The sequence below is a fragment of the Lampris incognitus genome, chromosome 21 (assembly GCF_029633865.1).
Source record: "Lampris incognitus isolate fLamInc1 chromosome 21, fLamInc1.hap2, whole genome shotgun sequence".
In the NCBI taxonomy this organism is placed as follows: Eukaryota; Metazoa; Chordata; class Actinopteri; order Lampriformes; family Lampridae; genus Lampris; species Lampris incognitus.
Window position 1 is genome coordinate 27,597,479 of NC_079231.1, and position 21,188 is coordinate 27,618,666.

Consider the following 21,188-nt stretch of genomic DNA (forward strand, 5'->3'; position numbering starts at 1 on the left):
ACTTCAGGGTCACTGTAGTGACATATTTCAGCCACTAGGGGGAATCCCCCTGCTGACCTGGACTCCGTGGATGGCCGGTGGTTCCATGGCAATGGAAAACAAAAGTTTGGAAAGTGGACAACCTCGCTGAGTGTCACGCCCAAGATTGAACTGGGGGGATGTGAAACCATCAGCCATAACCATGGTTTGTGGAGCGGTATTCAGTCATTTCAGCCAGCCTGTAAATATAGAGAGAGGCGCCTCAAAGGACTGAACAAGTATTTCCATTCGATCTGGTCGAACACTTTCTCAGCGTGTAAAGAGACCACCATTGTATCTAGATCGGGGTTGGCAACCTATGACACATGCCCACGGTGGCATGAAAGGCCATTAACATGGGCACACAGAGCAATTCAATTAAATATTTTTCTAATGAACTTTTTTTGATAAAATATTTTAATGTAAAATTTAGCCTAATTGTGAACTAAAACAACAATTTGATTTAAAATAATATTGAAAAAAATTAGTCTCAAAATACACCATAGTTTTTGACAGCAAGAGAGCACACACAATTGACATTATCTATCATGCCTCCCCTCCCCCTACCCCCGATCTGCCCATGAGCGCAGCATTACAGTGGTAGTGAAAACAGAGCATAGCTAGCTAACTTTCTTGTTTGCATTATATCAACAACGGACGATGGCAGAAGCAATGTTCTCTAATATTGACCTCTTTCTGCCATCTTGGACAAACGAATTTGGATTCGTTTTGTGAAAGGAGCGAGCTGTGTGCACTCTGCTGTTAAAATGTTGTGTGTCGAACTTCAAGCATAAAACATCATTTTGAAACAAGGCGGCAGAAAAACGTCAAAGATCAGGCTGATGAAGCTGAATCCATCCAGAGGGCAGCGACCCAGTTCGGGAAGCAAAGCAGCGTGTTAACAACGCGATGTGCTGCCAAAACCAAGCTACAGAGGGTGGCTATATGTACAAAACCAACCTGCAGAGGGCAGCTATAACCAAGCTACAGAGGGCAGCTATAACCAAGCTACAGAGGGCAGCTGTAACCAAGCTACAGAGGGCGGCTATATGTACAAAACCAAGCTAAAGAGGGCGGCTATACATACAAAACCAAGCTACAGAAGGCAGCTATATGAACAAAACCAAGCTACAGAGGGCAGCTATACATACAAAACCAAGCTGCAGAGGGCGGCTATATGTACAAAACCAAGCTAAAGAGGGCGGCTATATGTACAAAACCAAGCTGCAGAGGGCGGCTGTATGTACAAAACCAAGCTACAAAGGGCGGCTATATGTACAAAACCAAGCTGCAGAGGGCGGCTATATATACAAAACCAAGCTACAGACGGCGGCTATATGTACAAAATCAAGCTGCAGAGGGCGGCTATATGTACAACACCAAGCTACAGAGGGCGGCTATACGTACAAAACCAAGCTACAAAGGGTGGCTATATGTACAAAACCAAGCTGCAGAGGGCGGCTTTATATACAAAACCAAGCTACAGACGGCAGCTATGTGTACAAAACCAAGCTGCAGAGGGCGGCTATATGTACAAAACCAAGCTACAGAGGGCGGCTATATGTACAAAACCAAGCTGCAGAGGGCGGCTATACGTACAAAACCAAGCTACAGAAGGCAGCTATATGAACAAAACCAAGCTACAGAGGGTGGCTATACATACAAAACCAAGCTGCAGAGGGTGGCTATATGTACAAAACCAAGCTGCAGAGGGCGGCTACATGTACAAAACCAAGCTGCAGAGGGTGGCTATATGTACAAAACCAAGCTGCAGAGGGCGGCTATATGTACAAAACCAAGCTGCAGAGGGCGGCTATACGTACAAAACCAAGCTGCAGAGGGCGGCTATATGTACAAAACCAAGCTGCAGAGGGCGGCTATATATACAAAACCAAGCTGCAGATGGCGGCTATATGTACAACACCAAGCTACAGAGGGCGGCTATACGTACAAAACCAAGCTACAAAGGGTGGCTATATGTACAAAACCAAGCTGCAGAGGGCGGCTATATATACAAAACCAAGCTACAGACGGCAGCTATATGTACAAAACCAAGCTGCAGAGGGCGGCTATATGTACAAAACCAAGCTACAGAGGGCGGCTATATGTACAAAACCAAGCTGCAGAGGGCGGCTATATATAAAAAACCAAGCTGCAGAGGGTGGCCAAAACCAAACTACAGAGGGCGGCTATAACCAAGCTACAGAGGGCAGCTATATGTACAAATCCAAGCTACAGAGGGTGGCCAAAACCAAGCTACAGAGGGCGGCTACCCGTATAAAACCAAGCTACAGAGGGCGGCTATCCGTATAAAACCAAGCTACAGAGGGCGGCTATCCATTTAAAACCAAGCTACAGAGGGAGGCTTATATGCGTAAAACCAAGCTGCAGAGGTCAGCTATAACCAAGCTACACAGGGCAGCTATAACCAAGCTACAGAGGGCAGCTAGTATATGTACAAAACCAAGCTAAAGAGGGCGGCTATACATACAAAACCAAGCTACAGAGGGCAGCTATATGAACAAAACCAAGCTCCAGAGGGTAGCTATATGTACAAAACCAAGCTGCAGAGGGTAGCTATATGTACAAAACCGAGCTAAAGAGGGCGGCTATACATACAAAACCAAGCTACAGAGGGCAGCTATATGAACAAAACCAAGCTACAGAGGGCGGCTATACATCCAAAACCAAGCTGCAGAGGGTGGCTATATGTACAAAACCGAGCTAAAGAGGGCGGCTATACATACAAAACCAAGCTACAGAGGGCGGCTATATGTACAAAACTAAGCTACAAAGGGTGGCTATATGTACAAAACCAACCTGCAGAGGCTGGCTATATGTACAAAACCAAGCTGCAGAGGGCGGCTATATGTACAAAACCAAGCTGCAGAGGGCGGCTGTATGTACAAAACCAAGCTGCAGAGGGCGGCTATATATACAAAACCAAGCTACAGACAGCAGCTATATGTACAAAACCAAGCAGCAGAGGGTGGCTATATGTACAAAACCAAGCTACAGTGGGCGGCTATATGTACAAAACCAAGCTGCAGAGGGTGGCTTTATATACAAAACCAAGCTACAGAGGTTGGCTATATGTACAAAACCAAGCTGCAGAGGGCGGCTATATATACAAAACCAAGCTGCAGAGGGCAGCCAAAACCAAACTACAGAGGGCGGCTATAACCAAGCTACAGAGGGCAGCTATATGTACAAATCCAAGCTACAGAGGGTGGCCAAAACCAAGCTACAGAGGGCGGCTATCCGTATAAAACCAAGCTACAGAGGGCGGCTTATATGTACAAAACCAAGCTGCAGAAGTCAGCTATAACCAAGCTACAGAGGGCAGCTATAACCAAGCTACAGAGGGCAGCTAGTATATGTACAAAACCAAGCTAAAGAGGGCGGCTATACATACAAAACCAAGCTGCAGAGGGCGGCTATATGTACAAAACCAAGCTACAGAGGGCGGCTATATGTACAAAACCAAGCTGCAGAGGGTGGCTATATATACAAAACCAAGCTACAGAGGGTTGCTATATGTACAAAACCAAGCTGCAGAGGGTGGCTACATGTACAAAACCAAGCTACAGAGGGTGGCTATATGTACAAAACCAAGCTGCAGAGGGCGGCTATATATACAAAACCAAGCTGCAGAGGGCGGCCAAAACCAAACTACAGAGGGCGGCTATAACCAAGCTACAGAGGGCGGCTATATGTACAAATCCAAGCTACAGAGGGCGGCTATATGTATAAAACCAAGCTGCAGAGGGTGGCCAAAACCAAGCTACAGAGGGCAGATATAACCAAGCTTCAGAGGGTGGCTATCCATATAAAACCAAGCTACAGAGGGCGGCTATAACCAAGCTACAGAGGGCGGCTATATGTACAAATCCAAGCTACAGAGGGTGGCTATATGTACAAAACCAAGCTGCAGAGGTCAGCTATAACCAAGCTACAGAGGGCAGCTATAACCAAGCTACAGAGGGCAGCTAGTATATGTACAAAACCAAGCTAAAGAGGGCGGCTTTACATACAAGACCAAGCTACAGAGGGCAGCTATATGAACAAAACCAAGCTACAGAGGGCAGCTATATATACAAAACCAAGCTAAAGAGGGCAGCTATATATACAAAACCAAGCTACAGAGGGCGGCTATACGTACAAAACCAAGCTGCAGAGGGCGGCTATATGTACAAAACCAAGCTGCAGAGGGCGGCTATACGTACAAAACCAAGCTACAGAGGGCGGCTATATGTACAAAACCAAGCTACAGAGGGCGGCTATATATACAAAACCAAGCTGCAGAGGGTGGCTATACGTACAAAACCAAGCTACAGAGGGTGGCTGTAAAGTCCTGCAGTGCAGTGCTTAACACGGGAAGCCATTCTCCGATGGAGAGAATATAAAGGAGGCTTTCCTCAGCAGGTCGCAGGTCATGTTTGATGGGTTACCAAACAAAGACACGATCATCAAAATGCTCGTTTCTGTGTGAACTGTAGAGAGATGCAGTACAGACATGCTGAAAATGTAAGACACCAGCAAACTCCTGTATTGAAAGATGCGTCAGTATTCAGAGTATCAAAGAAGGTTGAATCAATTCAATTCAGTTCAATGTATTGTCATTAAAAACAATGTGCAGGCACATGTTAAAAATGAAATGAGGGCTGTGGCTTCACCAAACAGTACAAGACAGACACAGACAAACACAGCAAACACAGTATAAGATATACACACACGAAGACCAAAAGCTAAAAATAAGTTAAAAAGAGCAAGAATACAACATATTTAAAAATATCTACAGACATTCAGTGGGTGTCCAGGTTCAGGTGGGCAACAGCTTGTGGAAAGAAGCTGTTTTTGAGCCTGGTAGTGTGGGCTCTGAGGCTCCTGTAGCGCCTCCCAGAGGGCAGAGGGGAGAACAGTCCATGGTTGAGGTGGGTGGGATCTCTGCTGATGCTCAGACCCCTTCCAAGGCAGCGTTTGTGATAAATGTCTTTTATGGCTGGGAGCTGGGTACCGGTGATATGCTGGGCCGCCTTGACGATCCGCTGCAGAGCTTTCTGGTCTACTGAGGTGCAGTTGCTGTACCACACTGAGATGCAGATGGTCAGGATGCTCTCTATGGTGCGGTGGTAGAAGTTGGTGAGAGTTTTGGGGGGTAGACGGGCGCTCCTCAGCCTCCTCAGGAAATGCAGACGTTGTTGGGCCTTTTTCACAAGGGCCTGGGTGTTTAATGTCCAGGAAAGGTCCTCGCTGAAGTGGACTCCCAAGGAATTTAAAGCTGGAAACACGCTCCACTTCCACCCCATTGATGTGTATGGGGGAGTGGCTGCAGCTTCTAGACCTCCTGAAGTCTACAATCAGCTCCTTTGTCTTCTGCACATTAAGGACAAGATTGTTGGTAGTACACCATGATGTGAGGTGCTCAATCTCGTCTCTGTAGGCCATCTCGTCATTGTTGGTGATACGGCCAATGACTGTGGTGTCATCTGCAAACTTAACTATAACATTTGAAGGGTGAGTTGGCAGGCAGTCGTGGGTAAAGAGGGAGAAAAGGAGGGAGCTCAGAACACAGCCTTGAGGGGCACCTGTGCTGAGGGTCAGGGTGGAGGAGGAGTGGTCACCTAACCTAACAGACTGAGGTCTGTTGGTCAGGAAGTCCAGGATCCAGTTACAGAGGGAGGGGTTGAGGCCAAGGGAGAGGAGTTTGGTGGTTAGTTTGGTGGGGATGATAGTGTTGAAGGCAGAGCTGTAATCTATAAACAGCATCCGGATGTATGTGTTGTTAAGTTCAAGGTGGGTCAGAGCAATGTGTAGGGCAGTGGCAATGGCATCCTCAGTAGACCTTTTGGGACGGTAGGCGAACTGATGTGGGTCGAATGTGGGGGGGATAATGTTTTTGATGTGAGCCAGAACCAGTCTTTCAAAGCACTTCATGGCAATGGGGGTGAGTGCTATGGGTCGGTAGTCATTCAGACATGTGGATGTTGGTTTCTTGGAGACAGGAATGATAGAGGTGGTCTTAAAGCATACTGGGACTTTAGATTGGGACAGTGAGAGGTTAAATACAGGTCTGAAGACCTCAGCCAGCTGGTCGGCACATTCCTGGTAGACCCAACCCGGTATGCCGTCTGGTCCGGCAGCCTTCCATGTGTTCACTCTGCGCAGTGATTCTCTGACCTCTGCGACTGATAGAGTGAGCACCTGGTTTTCTGGGTGGCTAGGGATTTTTGTGGCCGGGTCAGTATTGTCCTTGTTGAAGCGGGCATAGAAATGATTTAGCTTGTCTGGCAGGGAGGCATCATGGACAGTGGGACTGCGATTAGAGCTTTTGTAGTCTGTGATAGACTGAATGCCTTGCCACATTCGCCGAGGATCAGAGTTATTGTGAAAGTGGTCCTCTATTCGTAGGGAATATTTATGTTTGGCTGTTCTGATGCCCTTTTTGAGGTTGGATCTGGCTGCGCTGTAGGCCTCAGTTCATCTGGACACAACGTTTATTGACAGGTACGTTTCATAATCATCTAAGAGACCTCTTCAGTCTCACCTGACTGCAGGTATCCCACCCTTATAAACGATACAGTACAATACAGTGCCTAACGATATGCAAATGTGGGTGTAACCATTAGCTAGGTAGAGCTTCAAGGCCATGTGTACTGTTCACAGAGGAAGAGGGAACGTTGCAGTCACAGCATTGTAAGATGGCGACAGATGGGGATGAAGAGCGATGCGGAGTTGGCCTGTAGACTGGGCTGTGTTCTGCTAACCCCCCCTTTTTCCCCCAATTGTACCTGGCCAATTACCCCACTCTTCCTAGCCGTCCCTGGTCGCTGCTCCACCCCCTCTGCCGATCCGGGGAGGGCTGCACACTACCACATGTCTCCTCCGATACATTTGGAGTCACCAGCCGCTTTCTTTTCACCTGACAGTGAGGAGTTTCACCAGGGGGACGTAGCATGTGGGAGGATCACGCTATTCCCCCCAGTCCCCCTTTCCCTGAACAAGCGCCCCGACCGACCAGAGGAGGCGCTAGTGCAACGACCAGTGCAGTGTGTTCTGGTAACTGCCGCCAGGAAGTGTGCACTTGCGGTGTTGAGCCGGGGAGGAGGGGCCAAACTTCCAAGCCGCAACTGACAAATCCTACTCGCTTTACCTATAAACAAAGTGCAGATAAAAGAAGTACCAAGAATGACAATACTTTTTTTCATTTCCTGGTGTGTTTAAGAAATCACAAGACTGTGGTTTTTGTGCACTCATTAAAAAAAAGACAAACAACAATTAAAATACATATTTCAAGCAAAAGGGGCAACGAAAAGGATATACTTCAATTTCTTTAGTATTACTCCATTTTGATAATGATTGATAAAGTGATGATTCAATCTGCCTTGCTTTCTTCTTCATGAACTTCCCCACATGAATGTTTAATCAACTACTGGACTGTTGCAAACATAGTTGTGCTCTGCAGCACCAACAGAGGATGATGAATTTAATTATTAGCCTTGCAGAACATTTCAGTCAGATGTTCTTTAATCTCTTTGTTCTTCTCTACCCCTCAACCCCTCTCAATGTCTTCCTGCTTGCTCTCCTCGGTTATCACCTCCAATTTACCCTGCCTTTATCTCTTTCTCTACCCTCTCTCTGTGGTGCTACCCCTCCCTCTCTGTGTTGCTACCCCTCCTTCTCTGTGTTGCTACCCCTCCCTCTCTGTGTTTCTACACCCCCCCCCCCCCGCTTTCTCTCCAGGGTTCCTCTGCGTTTAGCCTTCCTATGTCTAAGTATATTCTTCTTGGTGGTAAATCTAACATGTGCACTACTAGTGCAGGGGGCGCTGGAGAGCTCTGAACCAGCAAGGTAAGCAAACAAGCCATTCTGAAATGGTGCTATAAAAACTTTCGGGAAAATCAATTCTTAAAATTATAATTTTTCCCATTTTCACTTTTCCCTGTTGTCTTCCTTATCTTGTTTTACACGGTATTGTTTACATTCTGTTTGACAATTCAAAACGTTCTTCTTTAACCAGCACTCACCAGTGTCTCTAGCTATCAGTCTGTTTATCATTCTGTCTGTCTGTCTGTTTCTGTTTCTCCATCCACAGTGAGGGTGGTGTCAGACATGCAGTGTTAGCAAGGATCCTTATCAACGACAGTCTGTTTGTGCTGTGTGCCATTTTTCTGGCCATCTGCATCTTCAAGATTGCCAAGATGTCTTCTGCCAACGTATACCTTGAATCCAAGGTAACGAATCTCCCAAGAAACAGCAACTCCCGAACAGGGAACCCGCCACCCTGTTCAAAGCCAGAGTCCTGGGAAGTAGTAGCTGTACGAGGGAGTGCTAGAGCCACCTAAAAAACGAAATCACAATGTTTTTTGAGAAATACCGTTAACATTTCCAAATCAATGTTGATATTACATTTTGAGAATTAGGATAACATTTTGAGAGAAAAGTTCAAAAGCTATTTTTTGTAAATTTTGTGAAGTTGTCTGTCTTCAGTGAAGTACAGACAACAGTCCAGTAATCACATCAAAGAGAAGCATGGCCTTCTAATACCTTAATGCTACAATGACCAGGACGGTCATTATGACCATTTTGGATTTTCAAAGTTTAATAACTTTGTGAAAAAAAAGAAAAGATACAGGCCTGCCGCTCCCTGAATGCTCCTAAAACTGCATATATTTGCATTAAAATGAGTTTTAGATCAACTGCCCCAAAAAAAAGTGAGGATAAGCTCTACCTAAAACCGCCATGAGCCATCAGCATGACGTCTCGTAATTTGCGCGTGATGGTGTGCGTCATGTCAATATTTATGACATCTGTTGGTCGCGTCATGTCCTTCATGAAGTTCATTGCTCTGTCCTAGAAACACACTAGCGCCCTCCAGTGCAGACAAATAGTCTCTACTTGATGTGTGATTATGTCCAACATGTCTGGTTACACACGCCGTTACAGATGCACCATGACTACCACCGAGGCTCTGCAGTATTTACAGGTGTTGGACAGCCGCCATTTTAAATTGCCTGAGAAATAGCATTGAAGTTGTTACAATGTTAATGTTGGTGTCAGTTATTTTCATAACAGACATACTGACATATGTTATGCATTAATATCTCAACTGGATGTTTATCTTCACACAATATAGAGTGTAAACACCGTGGTGGTCATTTTGACCGTCCATGGTCGTGCCAGTGTTAAGAAACAGGTTGTGTATTTCAGCCCAACATCAAACTATGTCGATGTAAACAGTATTGTCTCATGCTATATCTTCTTTGAAAATATATCGATATAACGTAAAAAGTCGATGTACCGCCCAGCTCTCTCCAATCGTGGAGGGGTTTGCCTCGGTGCTTTCCCACCAACTTCAAATTTGGTGAACTTTGACCTAGAGATTTGCCCAGCCGGCCAATGAAAATGAAAGCCACTTTATTTTGTCATCATTGTAGGTTACAATGAATTTTTCAAGTCAGTTTTATTTGTGTAGCCCAATATTGCATATTACAAATTTACCTCAGGGGGCTCAACAGCAATACAACATCCTGTACTTAGTCCCTCACATCGGATAAGGAACAACTCCCTAAAACCCTTTAACAGGGGAAAAAATAGGAAGAAACCTCAGGGAGAGCAACAGAGGAGGATCTCTCTCCCAAGACGGACAACGTGCAATGGATGTTGTTTTTACAGAATTTACACAATACAACATTGAAAGAGGATCAAACGAAAGGCTGGGTTAAAACTAACACCAAGATTTGTGAAACCACAGAGTTGTCGAATGTTGTCGTTACTTGATCAAATTGGTGTCTATGTTGAGCAGGGCCAATGACCAGCATCTCAGTTTTATCCGAATTTAAAAGCAGAAAGTTTAGTGACATCCACCAGCCAAGCAGGCCTGTAAGCGAGTCATGTGAGATGGTCACCAGCCCTTATAGGCACATACAGCTGAGTATCATCAGCATAGACATGGACATGTATTCCATAATTTGTCTTCTGCATGTAACCATCCTATTGTGTGGGAGCAATGGGCAGCTGCAGCACCTGGGGACCAACTCCAATTCTTCTTTTCATTGCCTTGCTCAGGGGCACAGGCAGGAGCATTAACTCTAACATGCATGTCTTTTTGATGGCGGGAGGAAACCAGAGCACCCGGAGGAAACCTATGCAGACACGTGGAGAAAGGACCTGGGGTTTGAACTCAGGACCTTCTTGCTGTGAGGCAACGGTGCTAACCATTGTTGGGCCAATGCAAACACTTGTTTAGCCTTGTTGACGTTTTACCAAATCCAGCTTGGAAAAATCGATATGCTTAGTAGTCTGGTACTGTGTTAAACAACTCTTTCCAAAAAGTAATTAAAAAAGAAGAAGAAGAAGAAGCAGTGGTGTACCATATAAACCCATTTCCTGTGGAGAAAGAGGTAGATGGTACATTCATGCCTTTTCTTTCATTGTAATTTAGAGTTACCATTATTGTACGGTTACAGTAGCTTACTAACCACATAACATTGGAGTGGACTGATCACTAATCAGCAATATATGACATCACATACGTTTTAGTCACAAAGTAAGATCATTGGGTGAATTCCAATACAACCACTCCATTAGTTACAAGAAATAAAGTACAGCATAATCAACACCTCCTCTCTTTGTCCCTCCAGGGTTCATCAGTATGCCAGGCTACAGCTGTAGGGGCCATGGTTATCCTCCTGTATACATCCAGAGCTTGTTACAACCTCGTGGTGGTTGCGCTGTCTCCACATGACAGACCAAGTCCCTTCAACTACAGCTGGTACAATGTTTCTGATCAGGTATGTCAGTGCGTACAAATATACTTAGTCAGAATGTGTTATGATTAGTTATTATGGTGTGTTTCTCCTTATTAAGAGTTCATAAAGTGTTACCTCCGGCTTGGCCGGGTGTCCCTACAGACACAATTGGCCGTGTCTGTGGGTGGAAAGCCGGATGTGGGTATGTGTCCTGGTCGCTGCACTAGCGCCCCCTCTGGTCCGTCGGGGCGCCTGTTCGGGGGGGAGGGGGAGCTGGGGGAATAGCGTGATCCTCCCATGCGCTACATCCCCTGGTGAAACTCCTCATTGTCAGGTGAAAAGAAGCGGCTGGCGACTCCACATGTATGGGAGGAGGAATGTGGTAGTCTGCAGCCCTCCCCGGACCAGCAGAGGGGGTGGAGCGGAGACCAGGATGGCTCAGAAGAGTGGGGTAATTGGTCAGATAGAACTGGGGAGAAAAAGGGAGGGGGAAGAGTTCATAAAGTTTTGTTGCATCTTAGTATCCTGGTGTATGTACGATAAGCAATTAAATACAGCAATGAGATTGCGCTTCATTGAATTAGCCATTGGCAACTCCTATATAAGGCTGATAACTTGCAGCAACATTTATCATATTTTGCTGTAACTGTGTACGCACTAATGGAAGAGCTTATAACGAGCATATGACACTCATTAAAAGTTAAATTAACAGCCGTTCCTCTTTGTCCTTCTGGCTATATTTAAGAAAATAGTTAATCCACAAATATGGAAACGGATGATCCGCTGTGGCGACCCCTAACGGGAGCAGCCGAAAGTAGTAGTAGTAGTAGATAATCCACAAATATCCTTCATGGACAGTTAAATAGATGTTAACAAGCAGAAATGGCAGACCCAGCATGTAAAAGACCTCTAACAGAAACTACAGGATCAGTAGCTAAGACCAAGGCTTCACCGTGCCATCTTGGTGTCTGGTGGTGGTAGGAGCGGTGCTGATGGACCGTCTCAGTGTCTGGTTGTGGGAGTGGTGCTGATGGACCGTCTTGGTGTCTGGTGGTGGGAGCGGTGCTGATGGACCATCTTGGTGTCTGGTGGTGGGAGCGGTGCTGATGGACCGTCTTGGTGTCTGGTGGTGGGAGCGGTGCTGATGGACCGTCTCGGTGTCTGGTTGTGGGAGTGGTGCTGATGGACCGTCTCGGTGTCCGGTGGTGGGAGCGGTGCTGATGGACCGTCTTGGTGTCTGGTGGTGGGAGCGGTGCTGATGGACCGTCTCGGTGTCTGGTTGTGGGAGTGGTGCTGATGGACCGTCTCGGTGTCCGGTGGTGGGAGCGGTGCTGATGGACCGTCTTGGTGTCTGGTGGTGGGAGTGGTGCTGATGGACCGTCTTGGTGTCCGGTGGTGGGAGCGGTGCTGATGGACCGTCTTGGTGTCTGGTGGTGGGAGCGGTGCTGATGGACCGTCTCGGTGTCTGGTTGTGGGAGTGGTGCTGATGGACCGTCTCGGTGTCCGGTGGTGGGAGCGGTGCTGATGGACCGTCTCGGTGTCCGGTGGTGGGAGCGGTGCTGATGGACCGTCTTGGTGTCTGGTGGTGGGAGTGGTGCTGATGGACCGTCTTGGTGTCCGGTGGTGGGAGCGGTGCTGATGGACTGTCTCGGTGTCTGGTTGTGGGAGCGGTGCTGATGGACCGTCTTGGTGTCTGGTGGTGGGAGCGGTGCTGATGGACCGTCTCGGTGTCTGGTGGTGGGAGCGGTGCTGATGGACCGTCTTGGTGTCTGGTGGTGGGAGCGGTGCTGATGGACCGTCTTGGTGTCTGGTTGTGGGAGCGGTGCTGATGGACTGTCTTGGTGTCTGGTGGTGGGAGCGGTGCTGATGGAACAACACTGGCAACTCTGTTCACCTTCAGAACGATCTCTTGGCTTTATTACATTGCTAAAACAACAATTTTAGCAATAACCATGTTACCAGAGCTGTGGTGCAGTAAAGGGCGGTCTTGAGGACTGGTCAGGTCAGGGGGTACGGTGGGTTGTAACGGTGCATAACACATTATAATGGATTAGTCATATAAGCACAACTCTGGATTAATAATGTTATAACAAGCTTTTATAAGCTCTTATAACAACCTTATTTCATGCAATGTCAGAAGTTGGAACAACTGGGGCATCTGGGTAGCATAGCGGTCGATTCCATTGCATACCAACGTGGATATCGCTGGTTCGAATCTCCGTGTTACCGCCGGCTTAGTTGGGTGTCTCTTGGTCACGGCCAATTGTGTCCCAGACACAATTGCCCGTGTCTGCGGGTGGGAAGCCGGATGTGGGTATGTGTCCTGGACGCTGCACCAGCGCCTCCTCTGGTTGGTCAGGGCACCTGTTCGGGGGGGAGGGGGAACTGGGGGGAATAGCGTGATCCTCCCATGTGCTACGTCCCCTGGGTGAAACTCCTCACTGTCATGTGAAAAGAAGCAGCTGGTGACCACATGTATCGGAGGAGGCATGTGGTAGTCTGCAGCCCTTCCTGGATCAGCAGAGGGGTGGAGCAACAACCGGGATGGCTCAGAAGAGTGGGGTAATTGGACAGGTATAACTGTGGAGAAAAAGGGGTAACAATCCCCCCCCCCCAAAAAAAAGAAGAAGAGAGGAAGTGGAGCAGCGTAGCAGTGTTGACTTTATTTCTTTATGCAGTGCATTATGAGCTGGTGGGACACGGTAACACTAGAAATACTTTTCAAACAGTATGAATATTCTAATTAAGCAACATCACACGAGAGGGAGTGCTGTTATACTGAATATCAGCACAGCTGTGATTCGGTCGTAGGTGCGAGGCTGCAAGCTGAGCACCGACGATAATCACAGCCGTGCCGATAGTCCTGGTATTCAGTATAACCGCACGACCTCGAGTGTGATATTGCTTTTATACAACAGTTCTACAATCGCCATTTATTAGTTAACAGTAAGAAGCGACAACAGATTATGATTTGTTTATTTATTTAATAATTTATTTAGCTCCACCAACAAATAGTTCCACAAATGTGCTCTTGAACTTGGACTGTTGCCAGGCAACCTGAACACAAAAATTTTCCTGCACAGCTTGCTACTTTGTATAGGTGTACACACGTTACCGCTGGCTAGCTACTTTGTATCATGTACATCAATCTGGACATTTCCATTTATTGTGCAACCAATGAAATAAGAGTCTGTTGACACTGACAGTCGCTTGGTGGCAGGTGTGATGCCGATGAGCAGTCAGACAGTAGGTCTGACTGCTCATCGAATGACTATTCGTAATTTAACTCAAATGTTATTATTTGTGGAAATATATCAATCTTTGCCGTGCAAGTTTGCTACAATCTGATATTGATAATGACCATTAATGTAGCCTAATTAACGGTTATTAAATAGGACACCTGTGCAGCGGAGTGATACATATAGTTAAAAGTCCCAGTGCTGTTGTACTGAATATCAGCACTCATGGAATGCCTCTTGTCCAATCAAATGACTTGGTTGGAACTACCTGCTGTATGATATGGATTTGTCATATAGGGTCTCAGTAAACATCTCGCAGAGTAAAGATCTGCGATCCTTTACTCATGGGTTGTTTCAGTGCATAGTTCCTTTCCAAAAACGTTTCAAAAGAATTTTTGCAAACTGCAGAAAAGCCTTGGTGCCAACATTTGCTTGCTTTCTTCTTTGTCTAAATGTCAGGGTCAGTTTTCCACTGGGCGGGGCTTTGCTTGGGACCGATACAAATCACATGATCCCAAAAACGAGTGAAATGGTTTTTGTCAGACAAGTAGGTCAGCTGAATCGGCCATACTAAATTGTCCTGAGGTATGAATGTGTGTGGGTGTGTGTGTATGTCAGTCCTGTGCGATAGTCTGGCGGTCTGTCCAGGGTGTCTCCCTGCCTGCCGCCCAGTGACTGCTGGGATAGGCTCCAGCATCCCCGCGACCCTGAGAGCAGGATAAGCGGCTCGAAAAATGGGAAAAAATATTTACTAATGCTGCAGTCACCATGCCCGCTGTCTCCGGGCTGACTGTTGCTGCTCTTGTCTTTGGACATATGATTCCTAGACTTTCGTATTCCCTGTATTTGCATTCCCTAATAAAAGATAGTCATAAACCAAAACATTAAAACCACCAAAGCCACCTGCCTAATATTGTGTAGGTCCTCCTCATGCCATCAAAACAGCTCTGACCCATCGAGGCATGGACTCCACAAGACCTCTGAAGGTGTCCTCTGGTATCTGGCACCAAGACGTTAGATCCTTTAAGTCTTGTAAGTTGCGAGGTGGGGCCTCCATGGTCTGACTTGTTTTTCCAGTACATCCCACAGATGCTCAGTCAGATTGAGATCTGGGAATTTTGGAGACCAAGGCAACACCTTGAACTCTTTGTCTTGTTCCTCAAATGAATCCTAAACAGTCTGTGCAGTGTAGCAGGGAGCATTATCCTGCTGAAAGAGGCCACTGGAATACTGTTACCATCCTTCATGGTAACAGTATTCCATCAGGGAATACTGTTACCATGAAGGATGTACCTGGTCTGGAATGATTTGTAGGTAGGTGGTACGTGTCAAAGTCACATCCACATGAATGCCAGGACCCAGGTTTCCTAGCAGAACATTGCCCATAGCAACATGCTGCCTTCTTCCCATAATGCATCCTGGTGCCGTCTCCCCCCAAGGTAAGCGACACACACGCACGGCCGTCCACATGATGTAAAAAAAAACGTTGATTCATCAGACCAGACCACCTTCTTCCATTGCTCCATGGTCCAGTTCTGATGCTCATGTGGCCATCGTAGGGGTTTTTAGTGGTGGGCAGGGGTCATCATGGACACTCGGAGCAGTCTGCAGATACACAGTGCCATACGCAGCAAGCTGTGATGCACTGTGTTGTGACACCTGTCTATCACAGCCAGCGCTAACTTCTTCAGCAATTTGAGCTCCAGTAGCACTTCTGTGGGATCGGACCAGCTAGCCTTCACTCCCCACACCCATCAGTGAGTCTTGAGCACCCAGGACCCTGTCGCTGGGTCACCGGTTGTCCTTCTACTTTTGGTAGGTACTGACCACTGCGTCCTGGGAACACCCCACAAGACCTGTCACTTTGGAGATGTTCTGACCTAGTCTTCTAGCCATCACGACTTGGCCTTTGTCAGAGTCACTCAGATCCTTATGCTGGCCTGTTTTTCCTGCTTCCAACACATCAACTTCAACACCTGACTGTTCACTACTGATTAATATATCCCACCTCTTGACAGCTGCTTTTGTAACGAGATAATCACAGTTATTCACTCACCTGTCAGTGGCTCTAATGTTTTGGCTGATCGGTGTATTTATATATATATGTGTATGTATGTATAGTCCTCGGCAGTCCATCAAAAATGATGATGACTGTGATGCAGTGTAAGCTCGGCGAGCACGAATGTTGGCCATCAGGCCACATTAGAGCGACAATATCGTCCACATTTGTCAAAGACAGATGTTGTTTGAGTTGGTCTGTTACAAGCTCTCCTCGCAAGTGCTTTTCCCATCGAGCTCTCCTCACATCACGCCTTGCACAGTACAGTGCATCCGGAAAGTATTCACACCCCTTCACTTTCCCCACATGTTGTTATGTTACAGCCTTATTCCAAAATGGATTAAATTCCTTTTTTTCCTCATCAATCTACACACATTACCCCATAATGACAAAGTGAAAAAGGTTTTGTAGAAAATTTTGCAAATTTAAAAAAAAACTGAAATATTGCATGTACATAAGTATTCACACCCTTTACTCAGCACTTGGTTGAGGCACCCTTGGCAGTGATTACAGCCTCAAGTCTTCTTGGGTATGAAGCTACAAGCTTGGCACACCTATATTTGGGGTATTTCTCCCATTCTTCTCTGCAGATCCTCTCCAGCTCTGTAAAGTTAGATGGGGAGCGTCGCTGCACAGCTATTTTCAGGTCTTTCCAGAGATGTTCAATGGGGTTCAAGTCTGGGCTCTGGCTGGGCCACTCAAGGACATTCACAGACTTGTCCCGAAGCCACTCATTCGTTGTCTTGGCTGTGTGCTTAGGGTCGTTGTCGTGTTGAAAGGTAAACCTTCGCCCCAGTCTGAGGTCCTGAGCACTCTGGAGCAGATTTTCATCAAGGATCTCTCTGTACTTTGCTCCATTCATCTTTCCCTCGATCCTGACTAGTCTCCCAGTTCCTGCTGCTGAAGAACATCCCCACAGCATGATGCTGCCACCACCATGCTTCACTGTAGGGATGGTATTAGCAAGGTGATGAGAGGTGCCTGGTTTCCTCCAGACGTGACGTTTGGCATTCAGGCCAAAGAGTTCAATCTTGGTTTCATCAGACCAGAGAATCTTGTTTCTCATGGTCCGAGAGTCCTTTAGGTGCTTTCTGGCAAACTCCAAGTGGGCTGTCATGTGCCTTTTACTGAGCAGAGGCTTCCGACTGGCCACTCTACCATAAAGGCCTGATTGGTGGAGTGCTGCAGAGATGGTTGTCCTTCTGGAAGGTTCTCCCATCTCCACAGAGGAACGCTGGAGCTCTGTCAGAGTGACCATGGGGTTGTTGGTCACCTCCCTGACCAAGGCCCTTCTCCCCCGATGGCTCAGTTTGGCTGGGCAGCCAGCTCTAGGAAGAGTCCTGGTGGATCCAAACTTCTTCCATTTACGAATGATGGAGACCACTGTGCTCTTCGGGACCTTCAAAGCTGTAGAAATGTTTTTGTACCCTTCCCCAGATCTGTGCCTCGGTACAATCCTGTCTCAGAGGTCCACAGACAATTCCTTTGACTTCATGGCTTGGTTTCTGCTGTCAACAGTGGGACCTTATATAGACAGGTGTGTGCCTTTCCAAATCATGTCCAATCACTTGAATTTACTACAGGTGGACTCCGATCAAGATGTAGAAACATCTCAAGGATGATCAGTGGAAACAGGATGAACCTGAGCTCAATTTTGAGTGTCATAGCAAAGGGTGTGAATACTTATGTACATGCAATATTTCAGTTTTTATTTTTAATAAATTTGCAAAAATTTCTACAAAAGCTTTTTCACTTTGTCATTATGGGGTATTGTGTGTAGATTGATGAGAAAAAAAGGAATTTAATCAATTTTGGAATAAGGCTGTAACATAACAACATGTGGGGAAAGTGAAGGGGTGTGAATACTTTCCAGATGCACTGTATATATATATGGCAGCACGGTGGTGCAGTGGTTAGTGCAGTCGCCTCACATCAAGAAGGTCCTGGGTTCGAGCCCCAGGTAGTCCAACCTTGGAGGTCGTCCCGGGTCGTCCTCTGTGTGGAGTTTGCATGTTCTCCCCGTGGGTTTCCTCTGGGGGCTCCGGTTTCCTCCCACAGTCCAAAGACATGTAGGTCAGGTGAATTGGCCGGACTAAATTGTCCCTAGGTATGAATGTTTGTGTGTGTGTGTGTGTGTGTGTGTGTGTGTGTGTGTGTGTGTGTGTGTGTGTGTGTGTGTCGGCCCTGTGATGGTCTGGTGGCCTGTCCAGGGTGTCTCCCTGCCTGCCGCCCAATGATTGCTGGGATAGGCTCCAGCATCCCCGTGACCCTGAGAGCAGGATAAGCGGTTCAGCTAATGGATGGACGGATATACGTATATATATATATGTATGTGTGTGTGTGTGTGTGTATAGTGGGCATGCATGTGTGTGTCTGCACAATCCATTTCAGGAGAATTGGAAAAGCAGTGCTTACTGGGGTAAAGGGCTTTGTTTGTCTATAGATAACTCTGTGTGTGTGTGTGTGTGTGTGTGTGTGTGTGTGTGTGTGTGTGTGTGTGTGTGTGTGTGTGTGTGTGTGTGCTGACCTACATCAGAGCTATTGATTCCTGTGTTGTGTGATCCACATTGTGTGCAGCAGATTACTGGTGTTTGTGTGTGTAGTCAGAAATACATCAGATTTAATCTGTTGTCATACGAGTTAGTCTGATATCTCACTGTTGTCAGTCTGTCTTGCTTACAAGTGTCTGTGTGTGTGTGTGTGTGTGTGTGTGTGTGTGTGTGTGTGTGCGTGTGTGCGTGCGTGCGTGTGTGCGTGCGTGCGTGCGTGCGTGCGTGCGTGTGTGTGTGTGTGTTTTAAGAGGGAAAGCGAAGGGAAAACAGAATCTAAAAGCATGTCTTCATAGTGCCTCTTTATTCTTGTAAAAAAAACTCTCCCAACTAAGGTTTATATATATATATATATATTTATGTACATTTATTTATTTATTTATTTATTTATAGTGTTTTTTTTTCTGAAACCGTCAATGGTGTTGTGAGGGCTCAACTAATGAGGAGCGGAATATCAACACGGATACAGGAAAAAAGATGTTAATACATTGCAGTACAGGCCTGTTTCATGCATCTCGCACTGATGCAGCTGATGAGTGTGAGACGCACGAAACAGGCCTGTACTGCAATGTATTAACATCTTTTTTCCTGTATCTGTTTATGTATATACACTACCGTTCAAAAGTTTGGGATCACATTGAAATGTCCATATTTTTGAAGGAAAAGCACTGTACTGTTCAATGAAGATAACTTTAAACTAGTCTTAACTTTAAAGAAATACACTCTATACATTGCTAATGTGGTAAATGACTATTCTAGCTGCAAATGTCTGGTTTTTGGTGCAATATCTACATAGGTGTATAGAGGCCCATTTCAAGCAACTATCACTCCAGTGTTCTAATGGTACAATGTGTTTGCTCATTGGCTCAGAAGGCTAATTGATGATTAGAAAACCCTTGTGCAATCATGTTCACACATCTGAAAACAGTTTAGCTCGTTACAGAAGCTACAAAACTGACCTTCCTTTGAGCAGATTGAGTTTCTGGAGCATCACATTTGTGGGGTCAATTAAACGCTCAAAATGGCCAGAAAAAGAGAACTTTCATCTGAAACTCGACAGTCTATTCTTGTTCTTAGAAATGAAGGCTATTCCATGCGAGAAATTGCTAAGAAATTGAAGATTTCCTACACCGGTGTGTACTACTCCCTTCAGAGGACAGCACAAACAGGCTCTAACCAGAGTAGAAAAAGAAGTGGGAGGCCGCGTTGCACAACTGAGCAAGAAGATAAGTACATTAGAGTCTCTAGTTTGAGAAACAGACGCCTCACAGGTCCCCAACTGGCATCTTCATTAAATAGTACCCGCAAAACACCAGTGTCAACATCTACAGTGAAGAGGCGGCTGTGGGATTCTGGGCTTCAGGGCAGAGTGGCAAAGAAAAAGCCATATCTGAGACTGACCAATAAAAGAAAAAGATTAAGATGGGCAAAAGAACACAGACATTGGACAGAGGAAGACTGGAAAAAAGTGTTGTGGACGGATGAATCCAAGTTTGAGGTGTTTGGATCACAAAGAAGAACGTTTGTGAGACACAGAACAAATGAAAAGATGCTGGAAGAATGCCTGACGCCATCTGTTAAGCATGGTGGAGGTAATGTGATGGTCTGGGGTTGCTTTGGTGCTGGTAAGGTGGGAGATTTGTACAGGGTAAAAGGGATTCTGAATAAGGAAGGCTATCACTCCATTTTGCAACGCCATGCCATACCCAGTGGACAGCGCTTGATTGGAGCCAATTTCATCCTACAACAGGACAATGACCCTAAACACACCTCCAAATTGTGCAAGAACTATTTAGAGCAGAAGCAGGCAGCTGGTATTCTATCGGTAATGGAGTGGCCAGCGCAGTCACCAGATCTGAACCCCCTTGAGCTGTTGTGGGAGCAGCTTGACCGTATGGTACGCAAGAAGTGCCCATCCAACCAATCCAACTTGTGGGAGCTGCTTCTGGAAGCGTGGGGTGCAATTTCTCCAGATTACCTCAACAAATTAATAGCTAGAATGCCAAAGGTCTGCAATGCTGTAATTGCTGCAAATGGAGGATTCTTTGACGAAAGCAAAGTTTGATGTAAAAAAAATCTTATTTCAAATACAAATCATTATTTCTAACCTTGTCAATGTCTTGACTCTATTTTCTATTCATTTCACAACATATGGTGGTGAATAAGTGTGACTTTTCATGGAAAACACGAAATTGTTTGGGTGATCCCAAACTTTTGAACGGTAGTGTATATATATATATACACACACACACACAATTTTTATAGATTTTATATTATTTTATATATTGTTGTTATTATTATTTATATGCATGTTATATATGTTATGTATTATCATTTACTATATATTGTATATATTATTTATATATATTGTATTATATTATTTTTATATAATTTATGTATACTATAGTAGTATATTATTATTATTTCTATATTTTTATATTATTTTATTATTATTATTATTATTTATATATATATTTTATATAATTTATATTATTTTTATATATTGCACTTCTGTGAGCAATATCCAACAACAAGGCTTGAAATAAGATTGTAAACAAAATATTTTTCCTTA

General features: G+C 45.7%; 1 protein-coding gene across 1 annotated transcript in view; it reads left to right on the forward strand.

Annotated features, from left to right (window-relative positions):
* gpr137c (G protein-coupled receptor 137c) overlaps positions 1-21,188 on the forward strand; it is an 86,078-nt gene that overhangs the window by 45,388 nt on the left and 19,502 nt on the right. Inside the window, exons 3-5 of the mRNA XM_056301412.1 lie at positions 7,762-7,869; positions 8,114-8,252; positions 10,662-10,811. Coding sequence (XP_056157387.1) covers positions 7,762-7,869; positions 8,114-8,252; positions 10,662-10,811 — 397 coding nt within the window. The remainder of the gene's footprint in view (positions 1-7,761; positions 7,870-8,113; positions 8,253-10,661; positions 10,812-21,188) is intronic.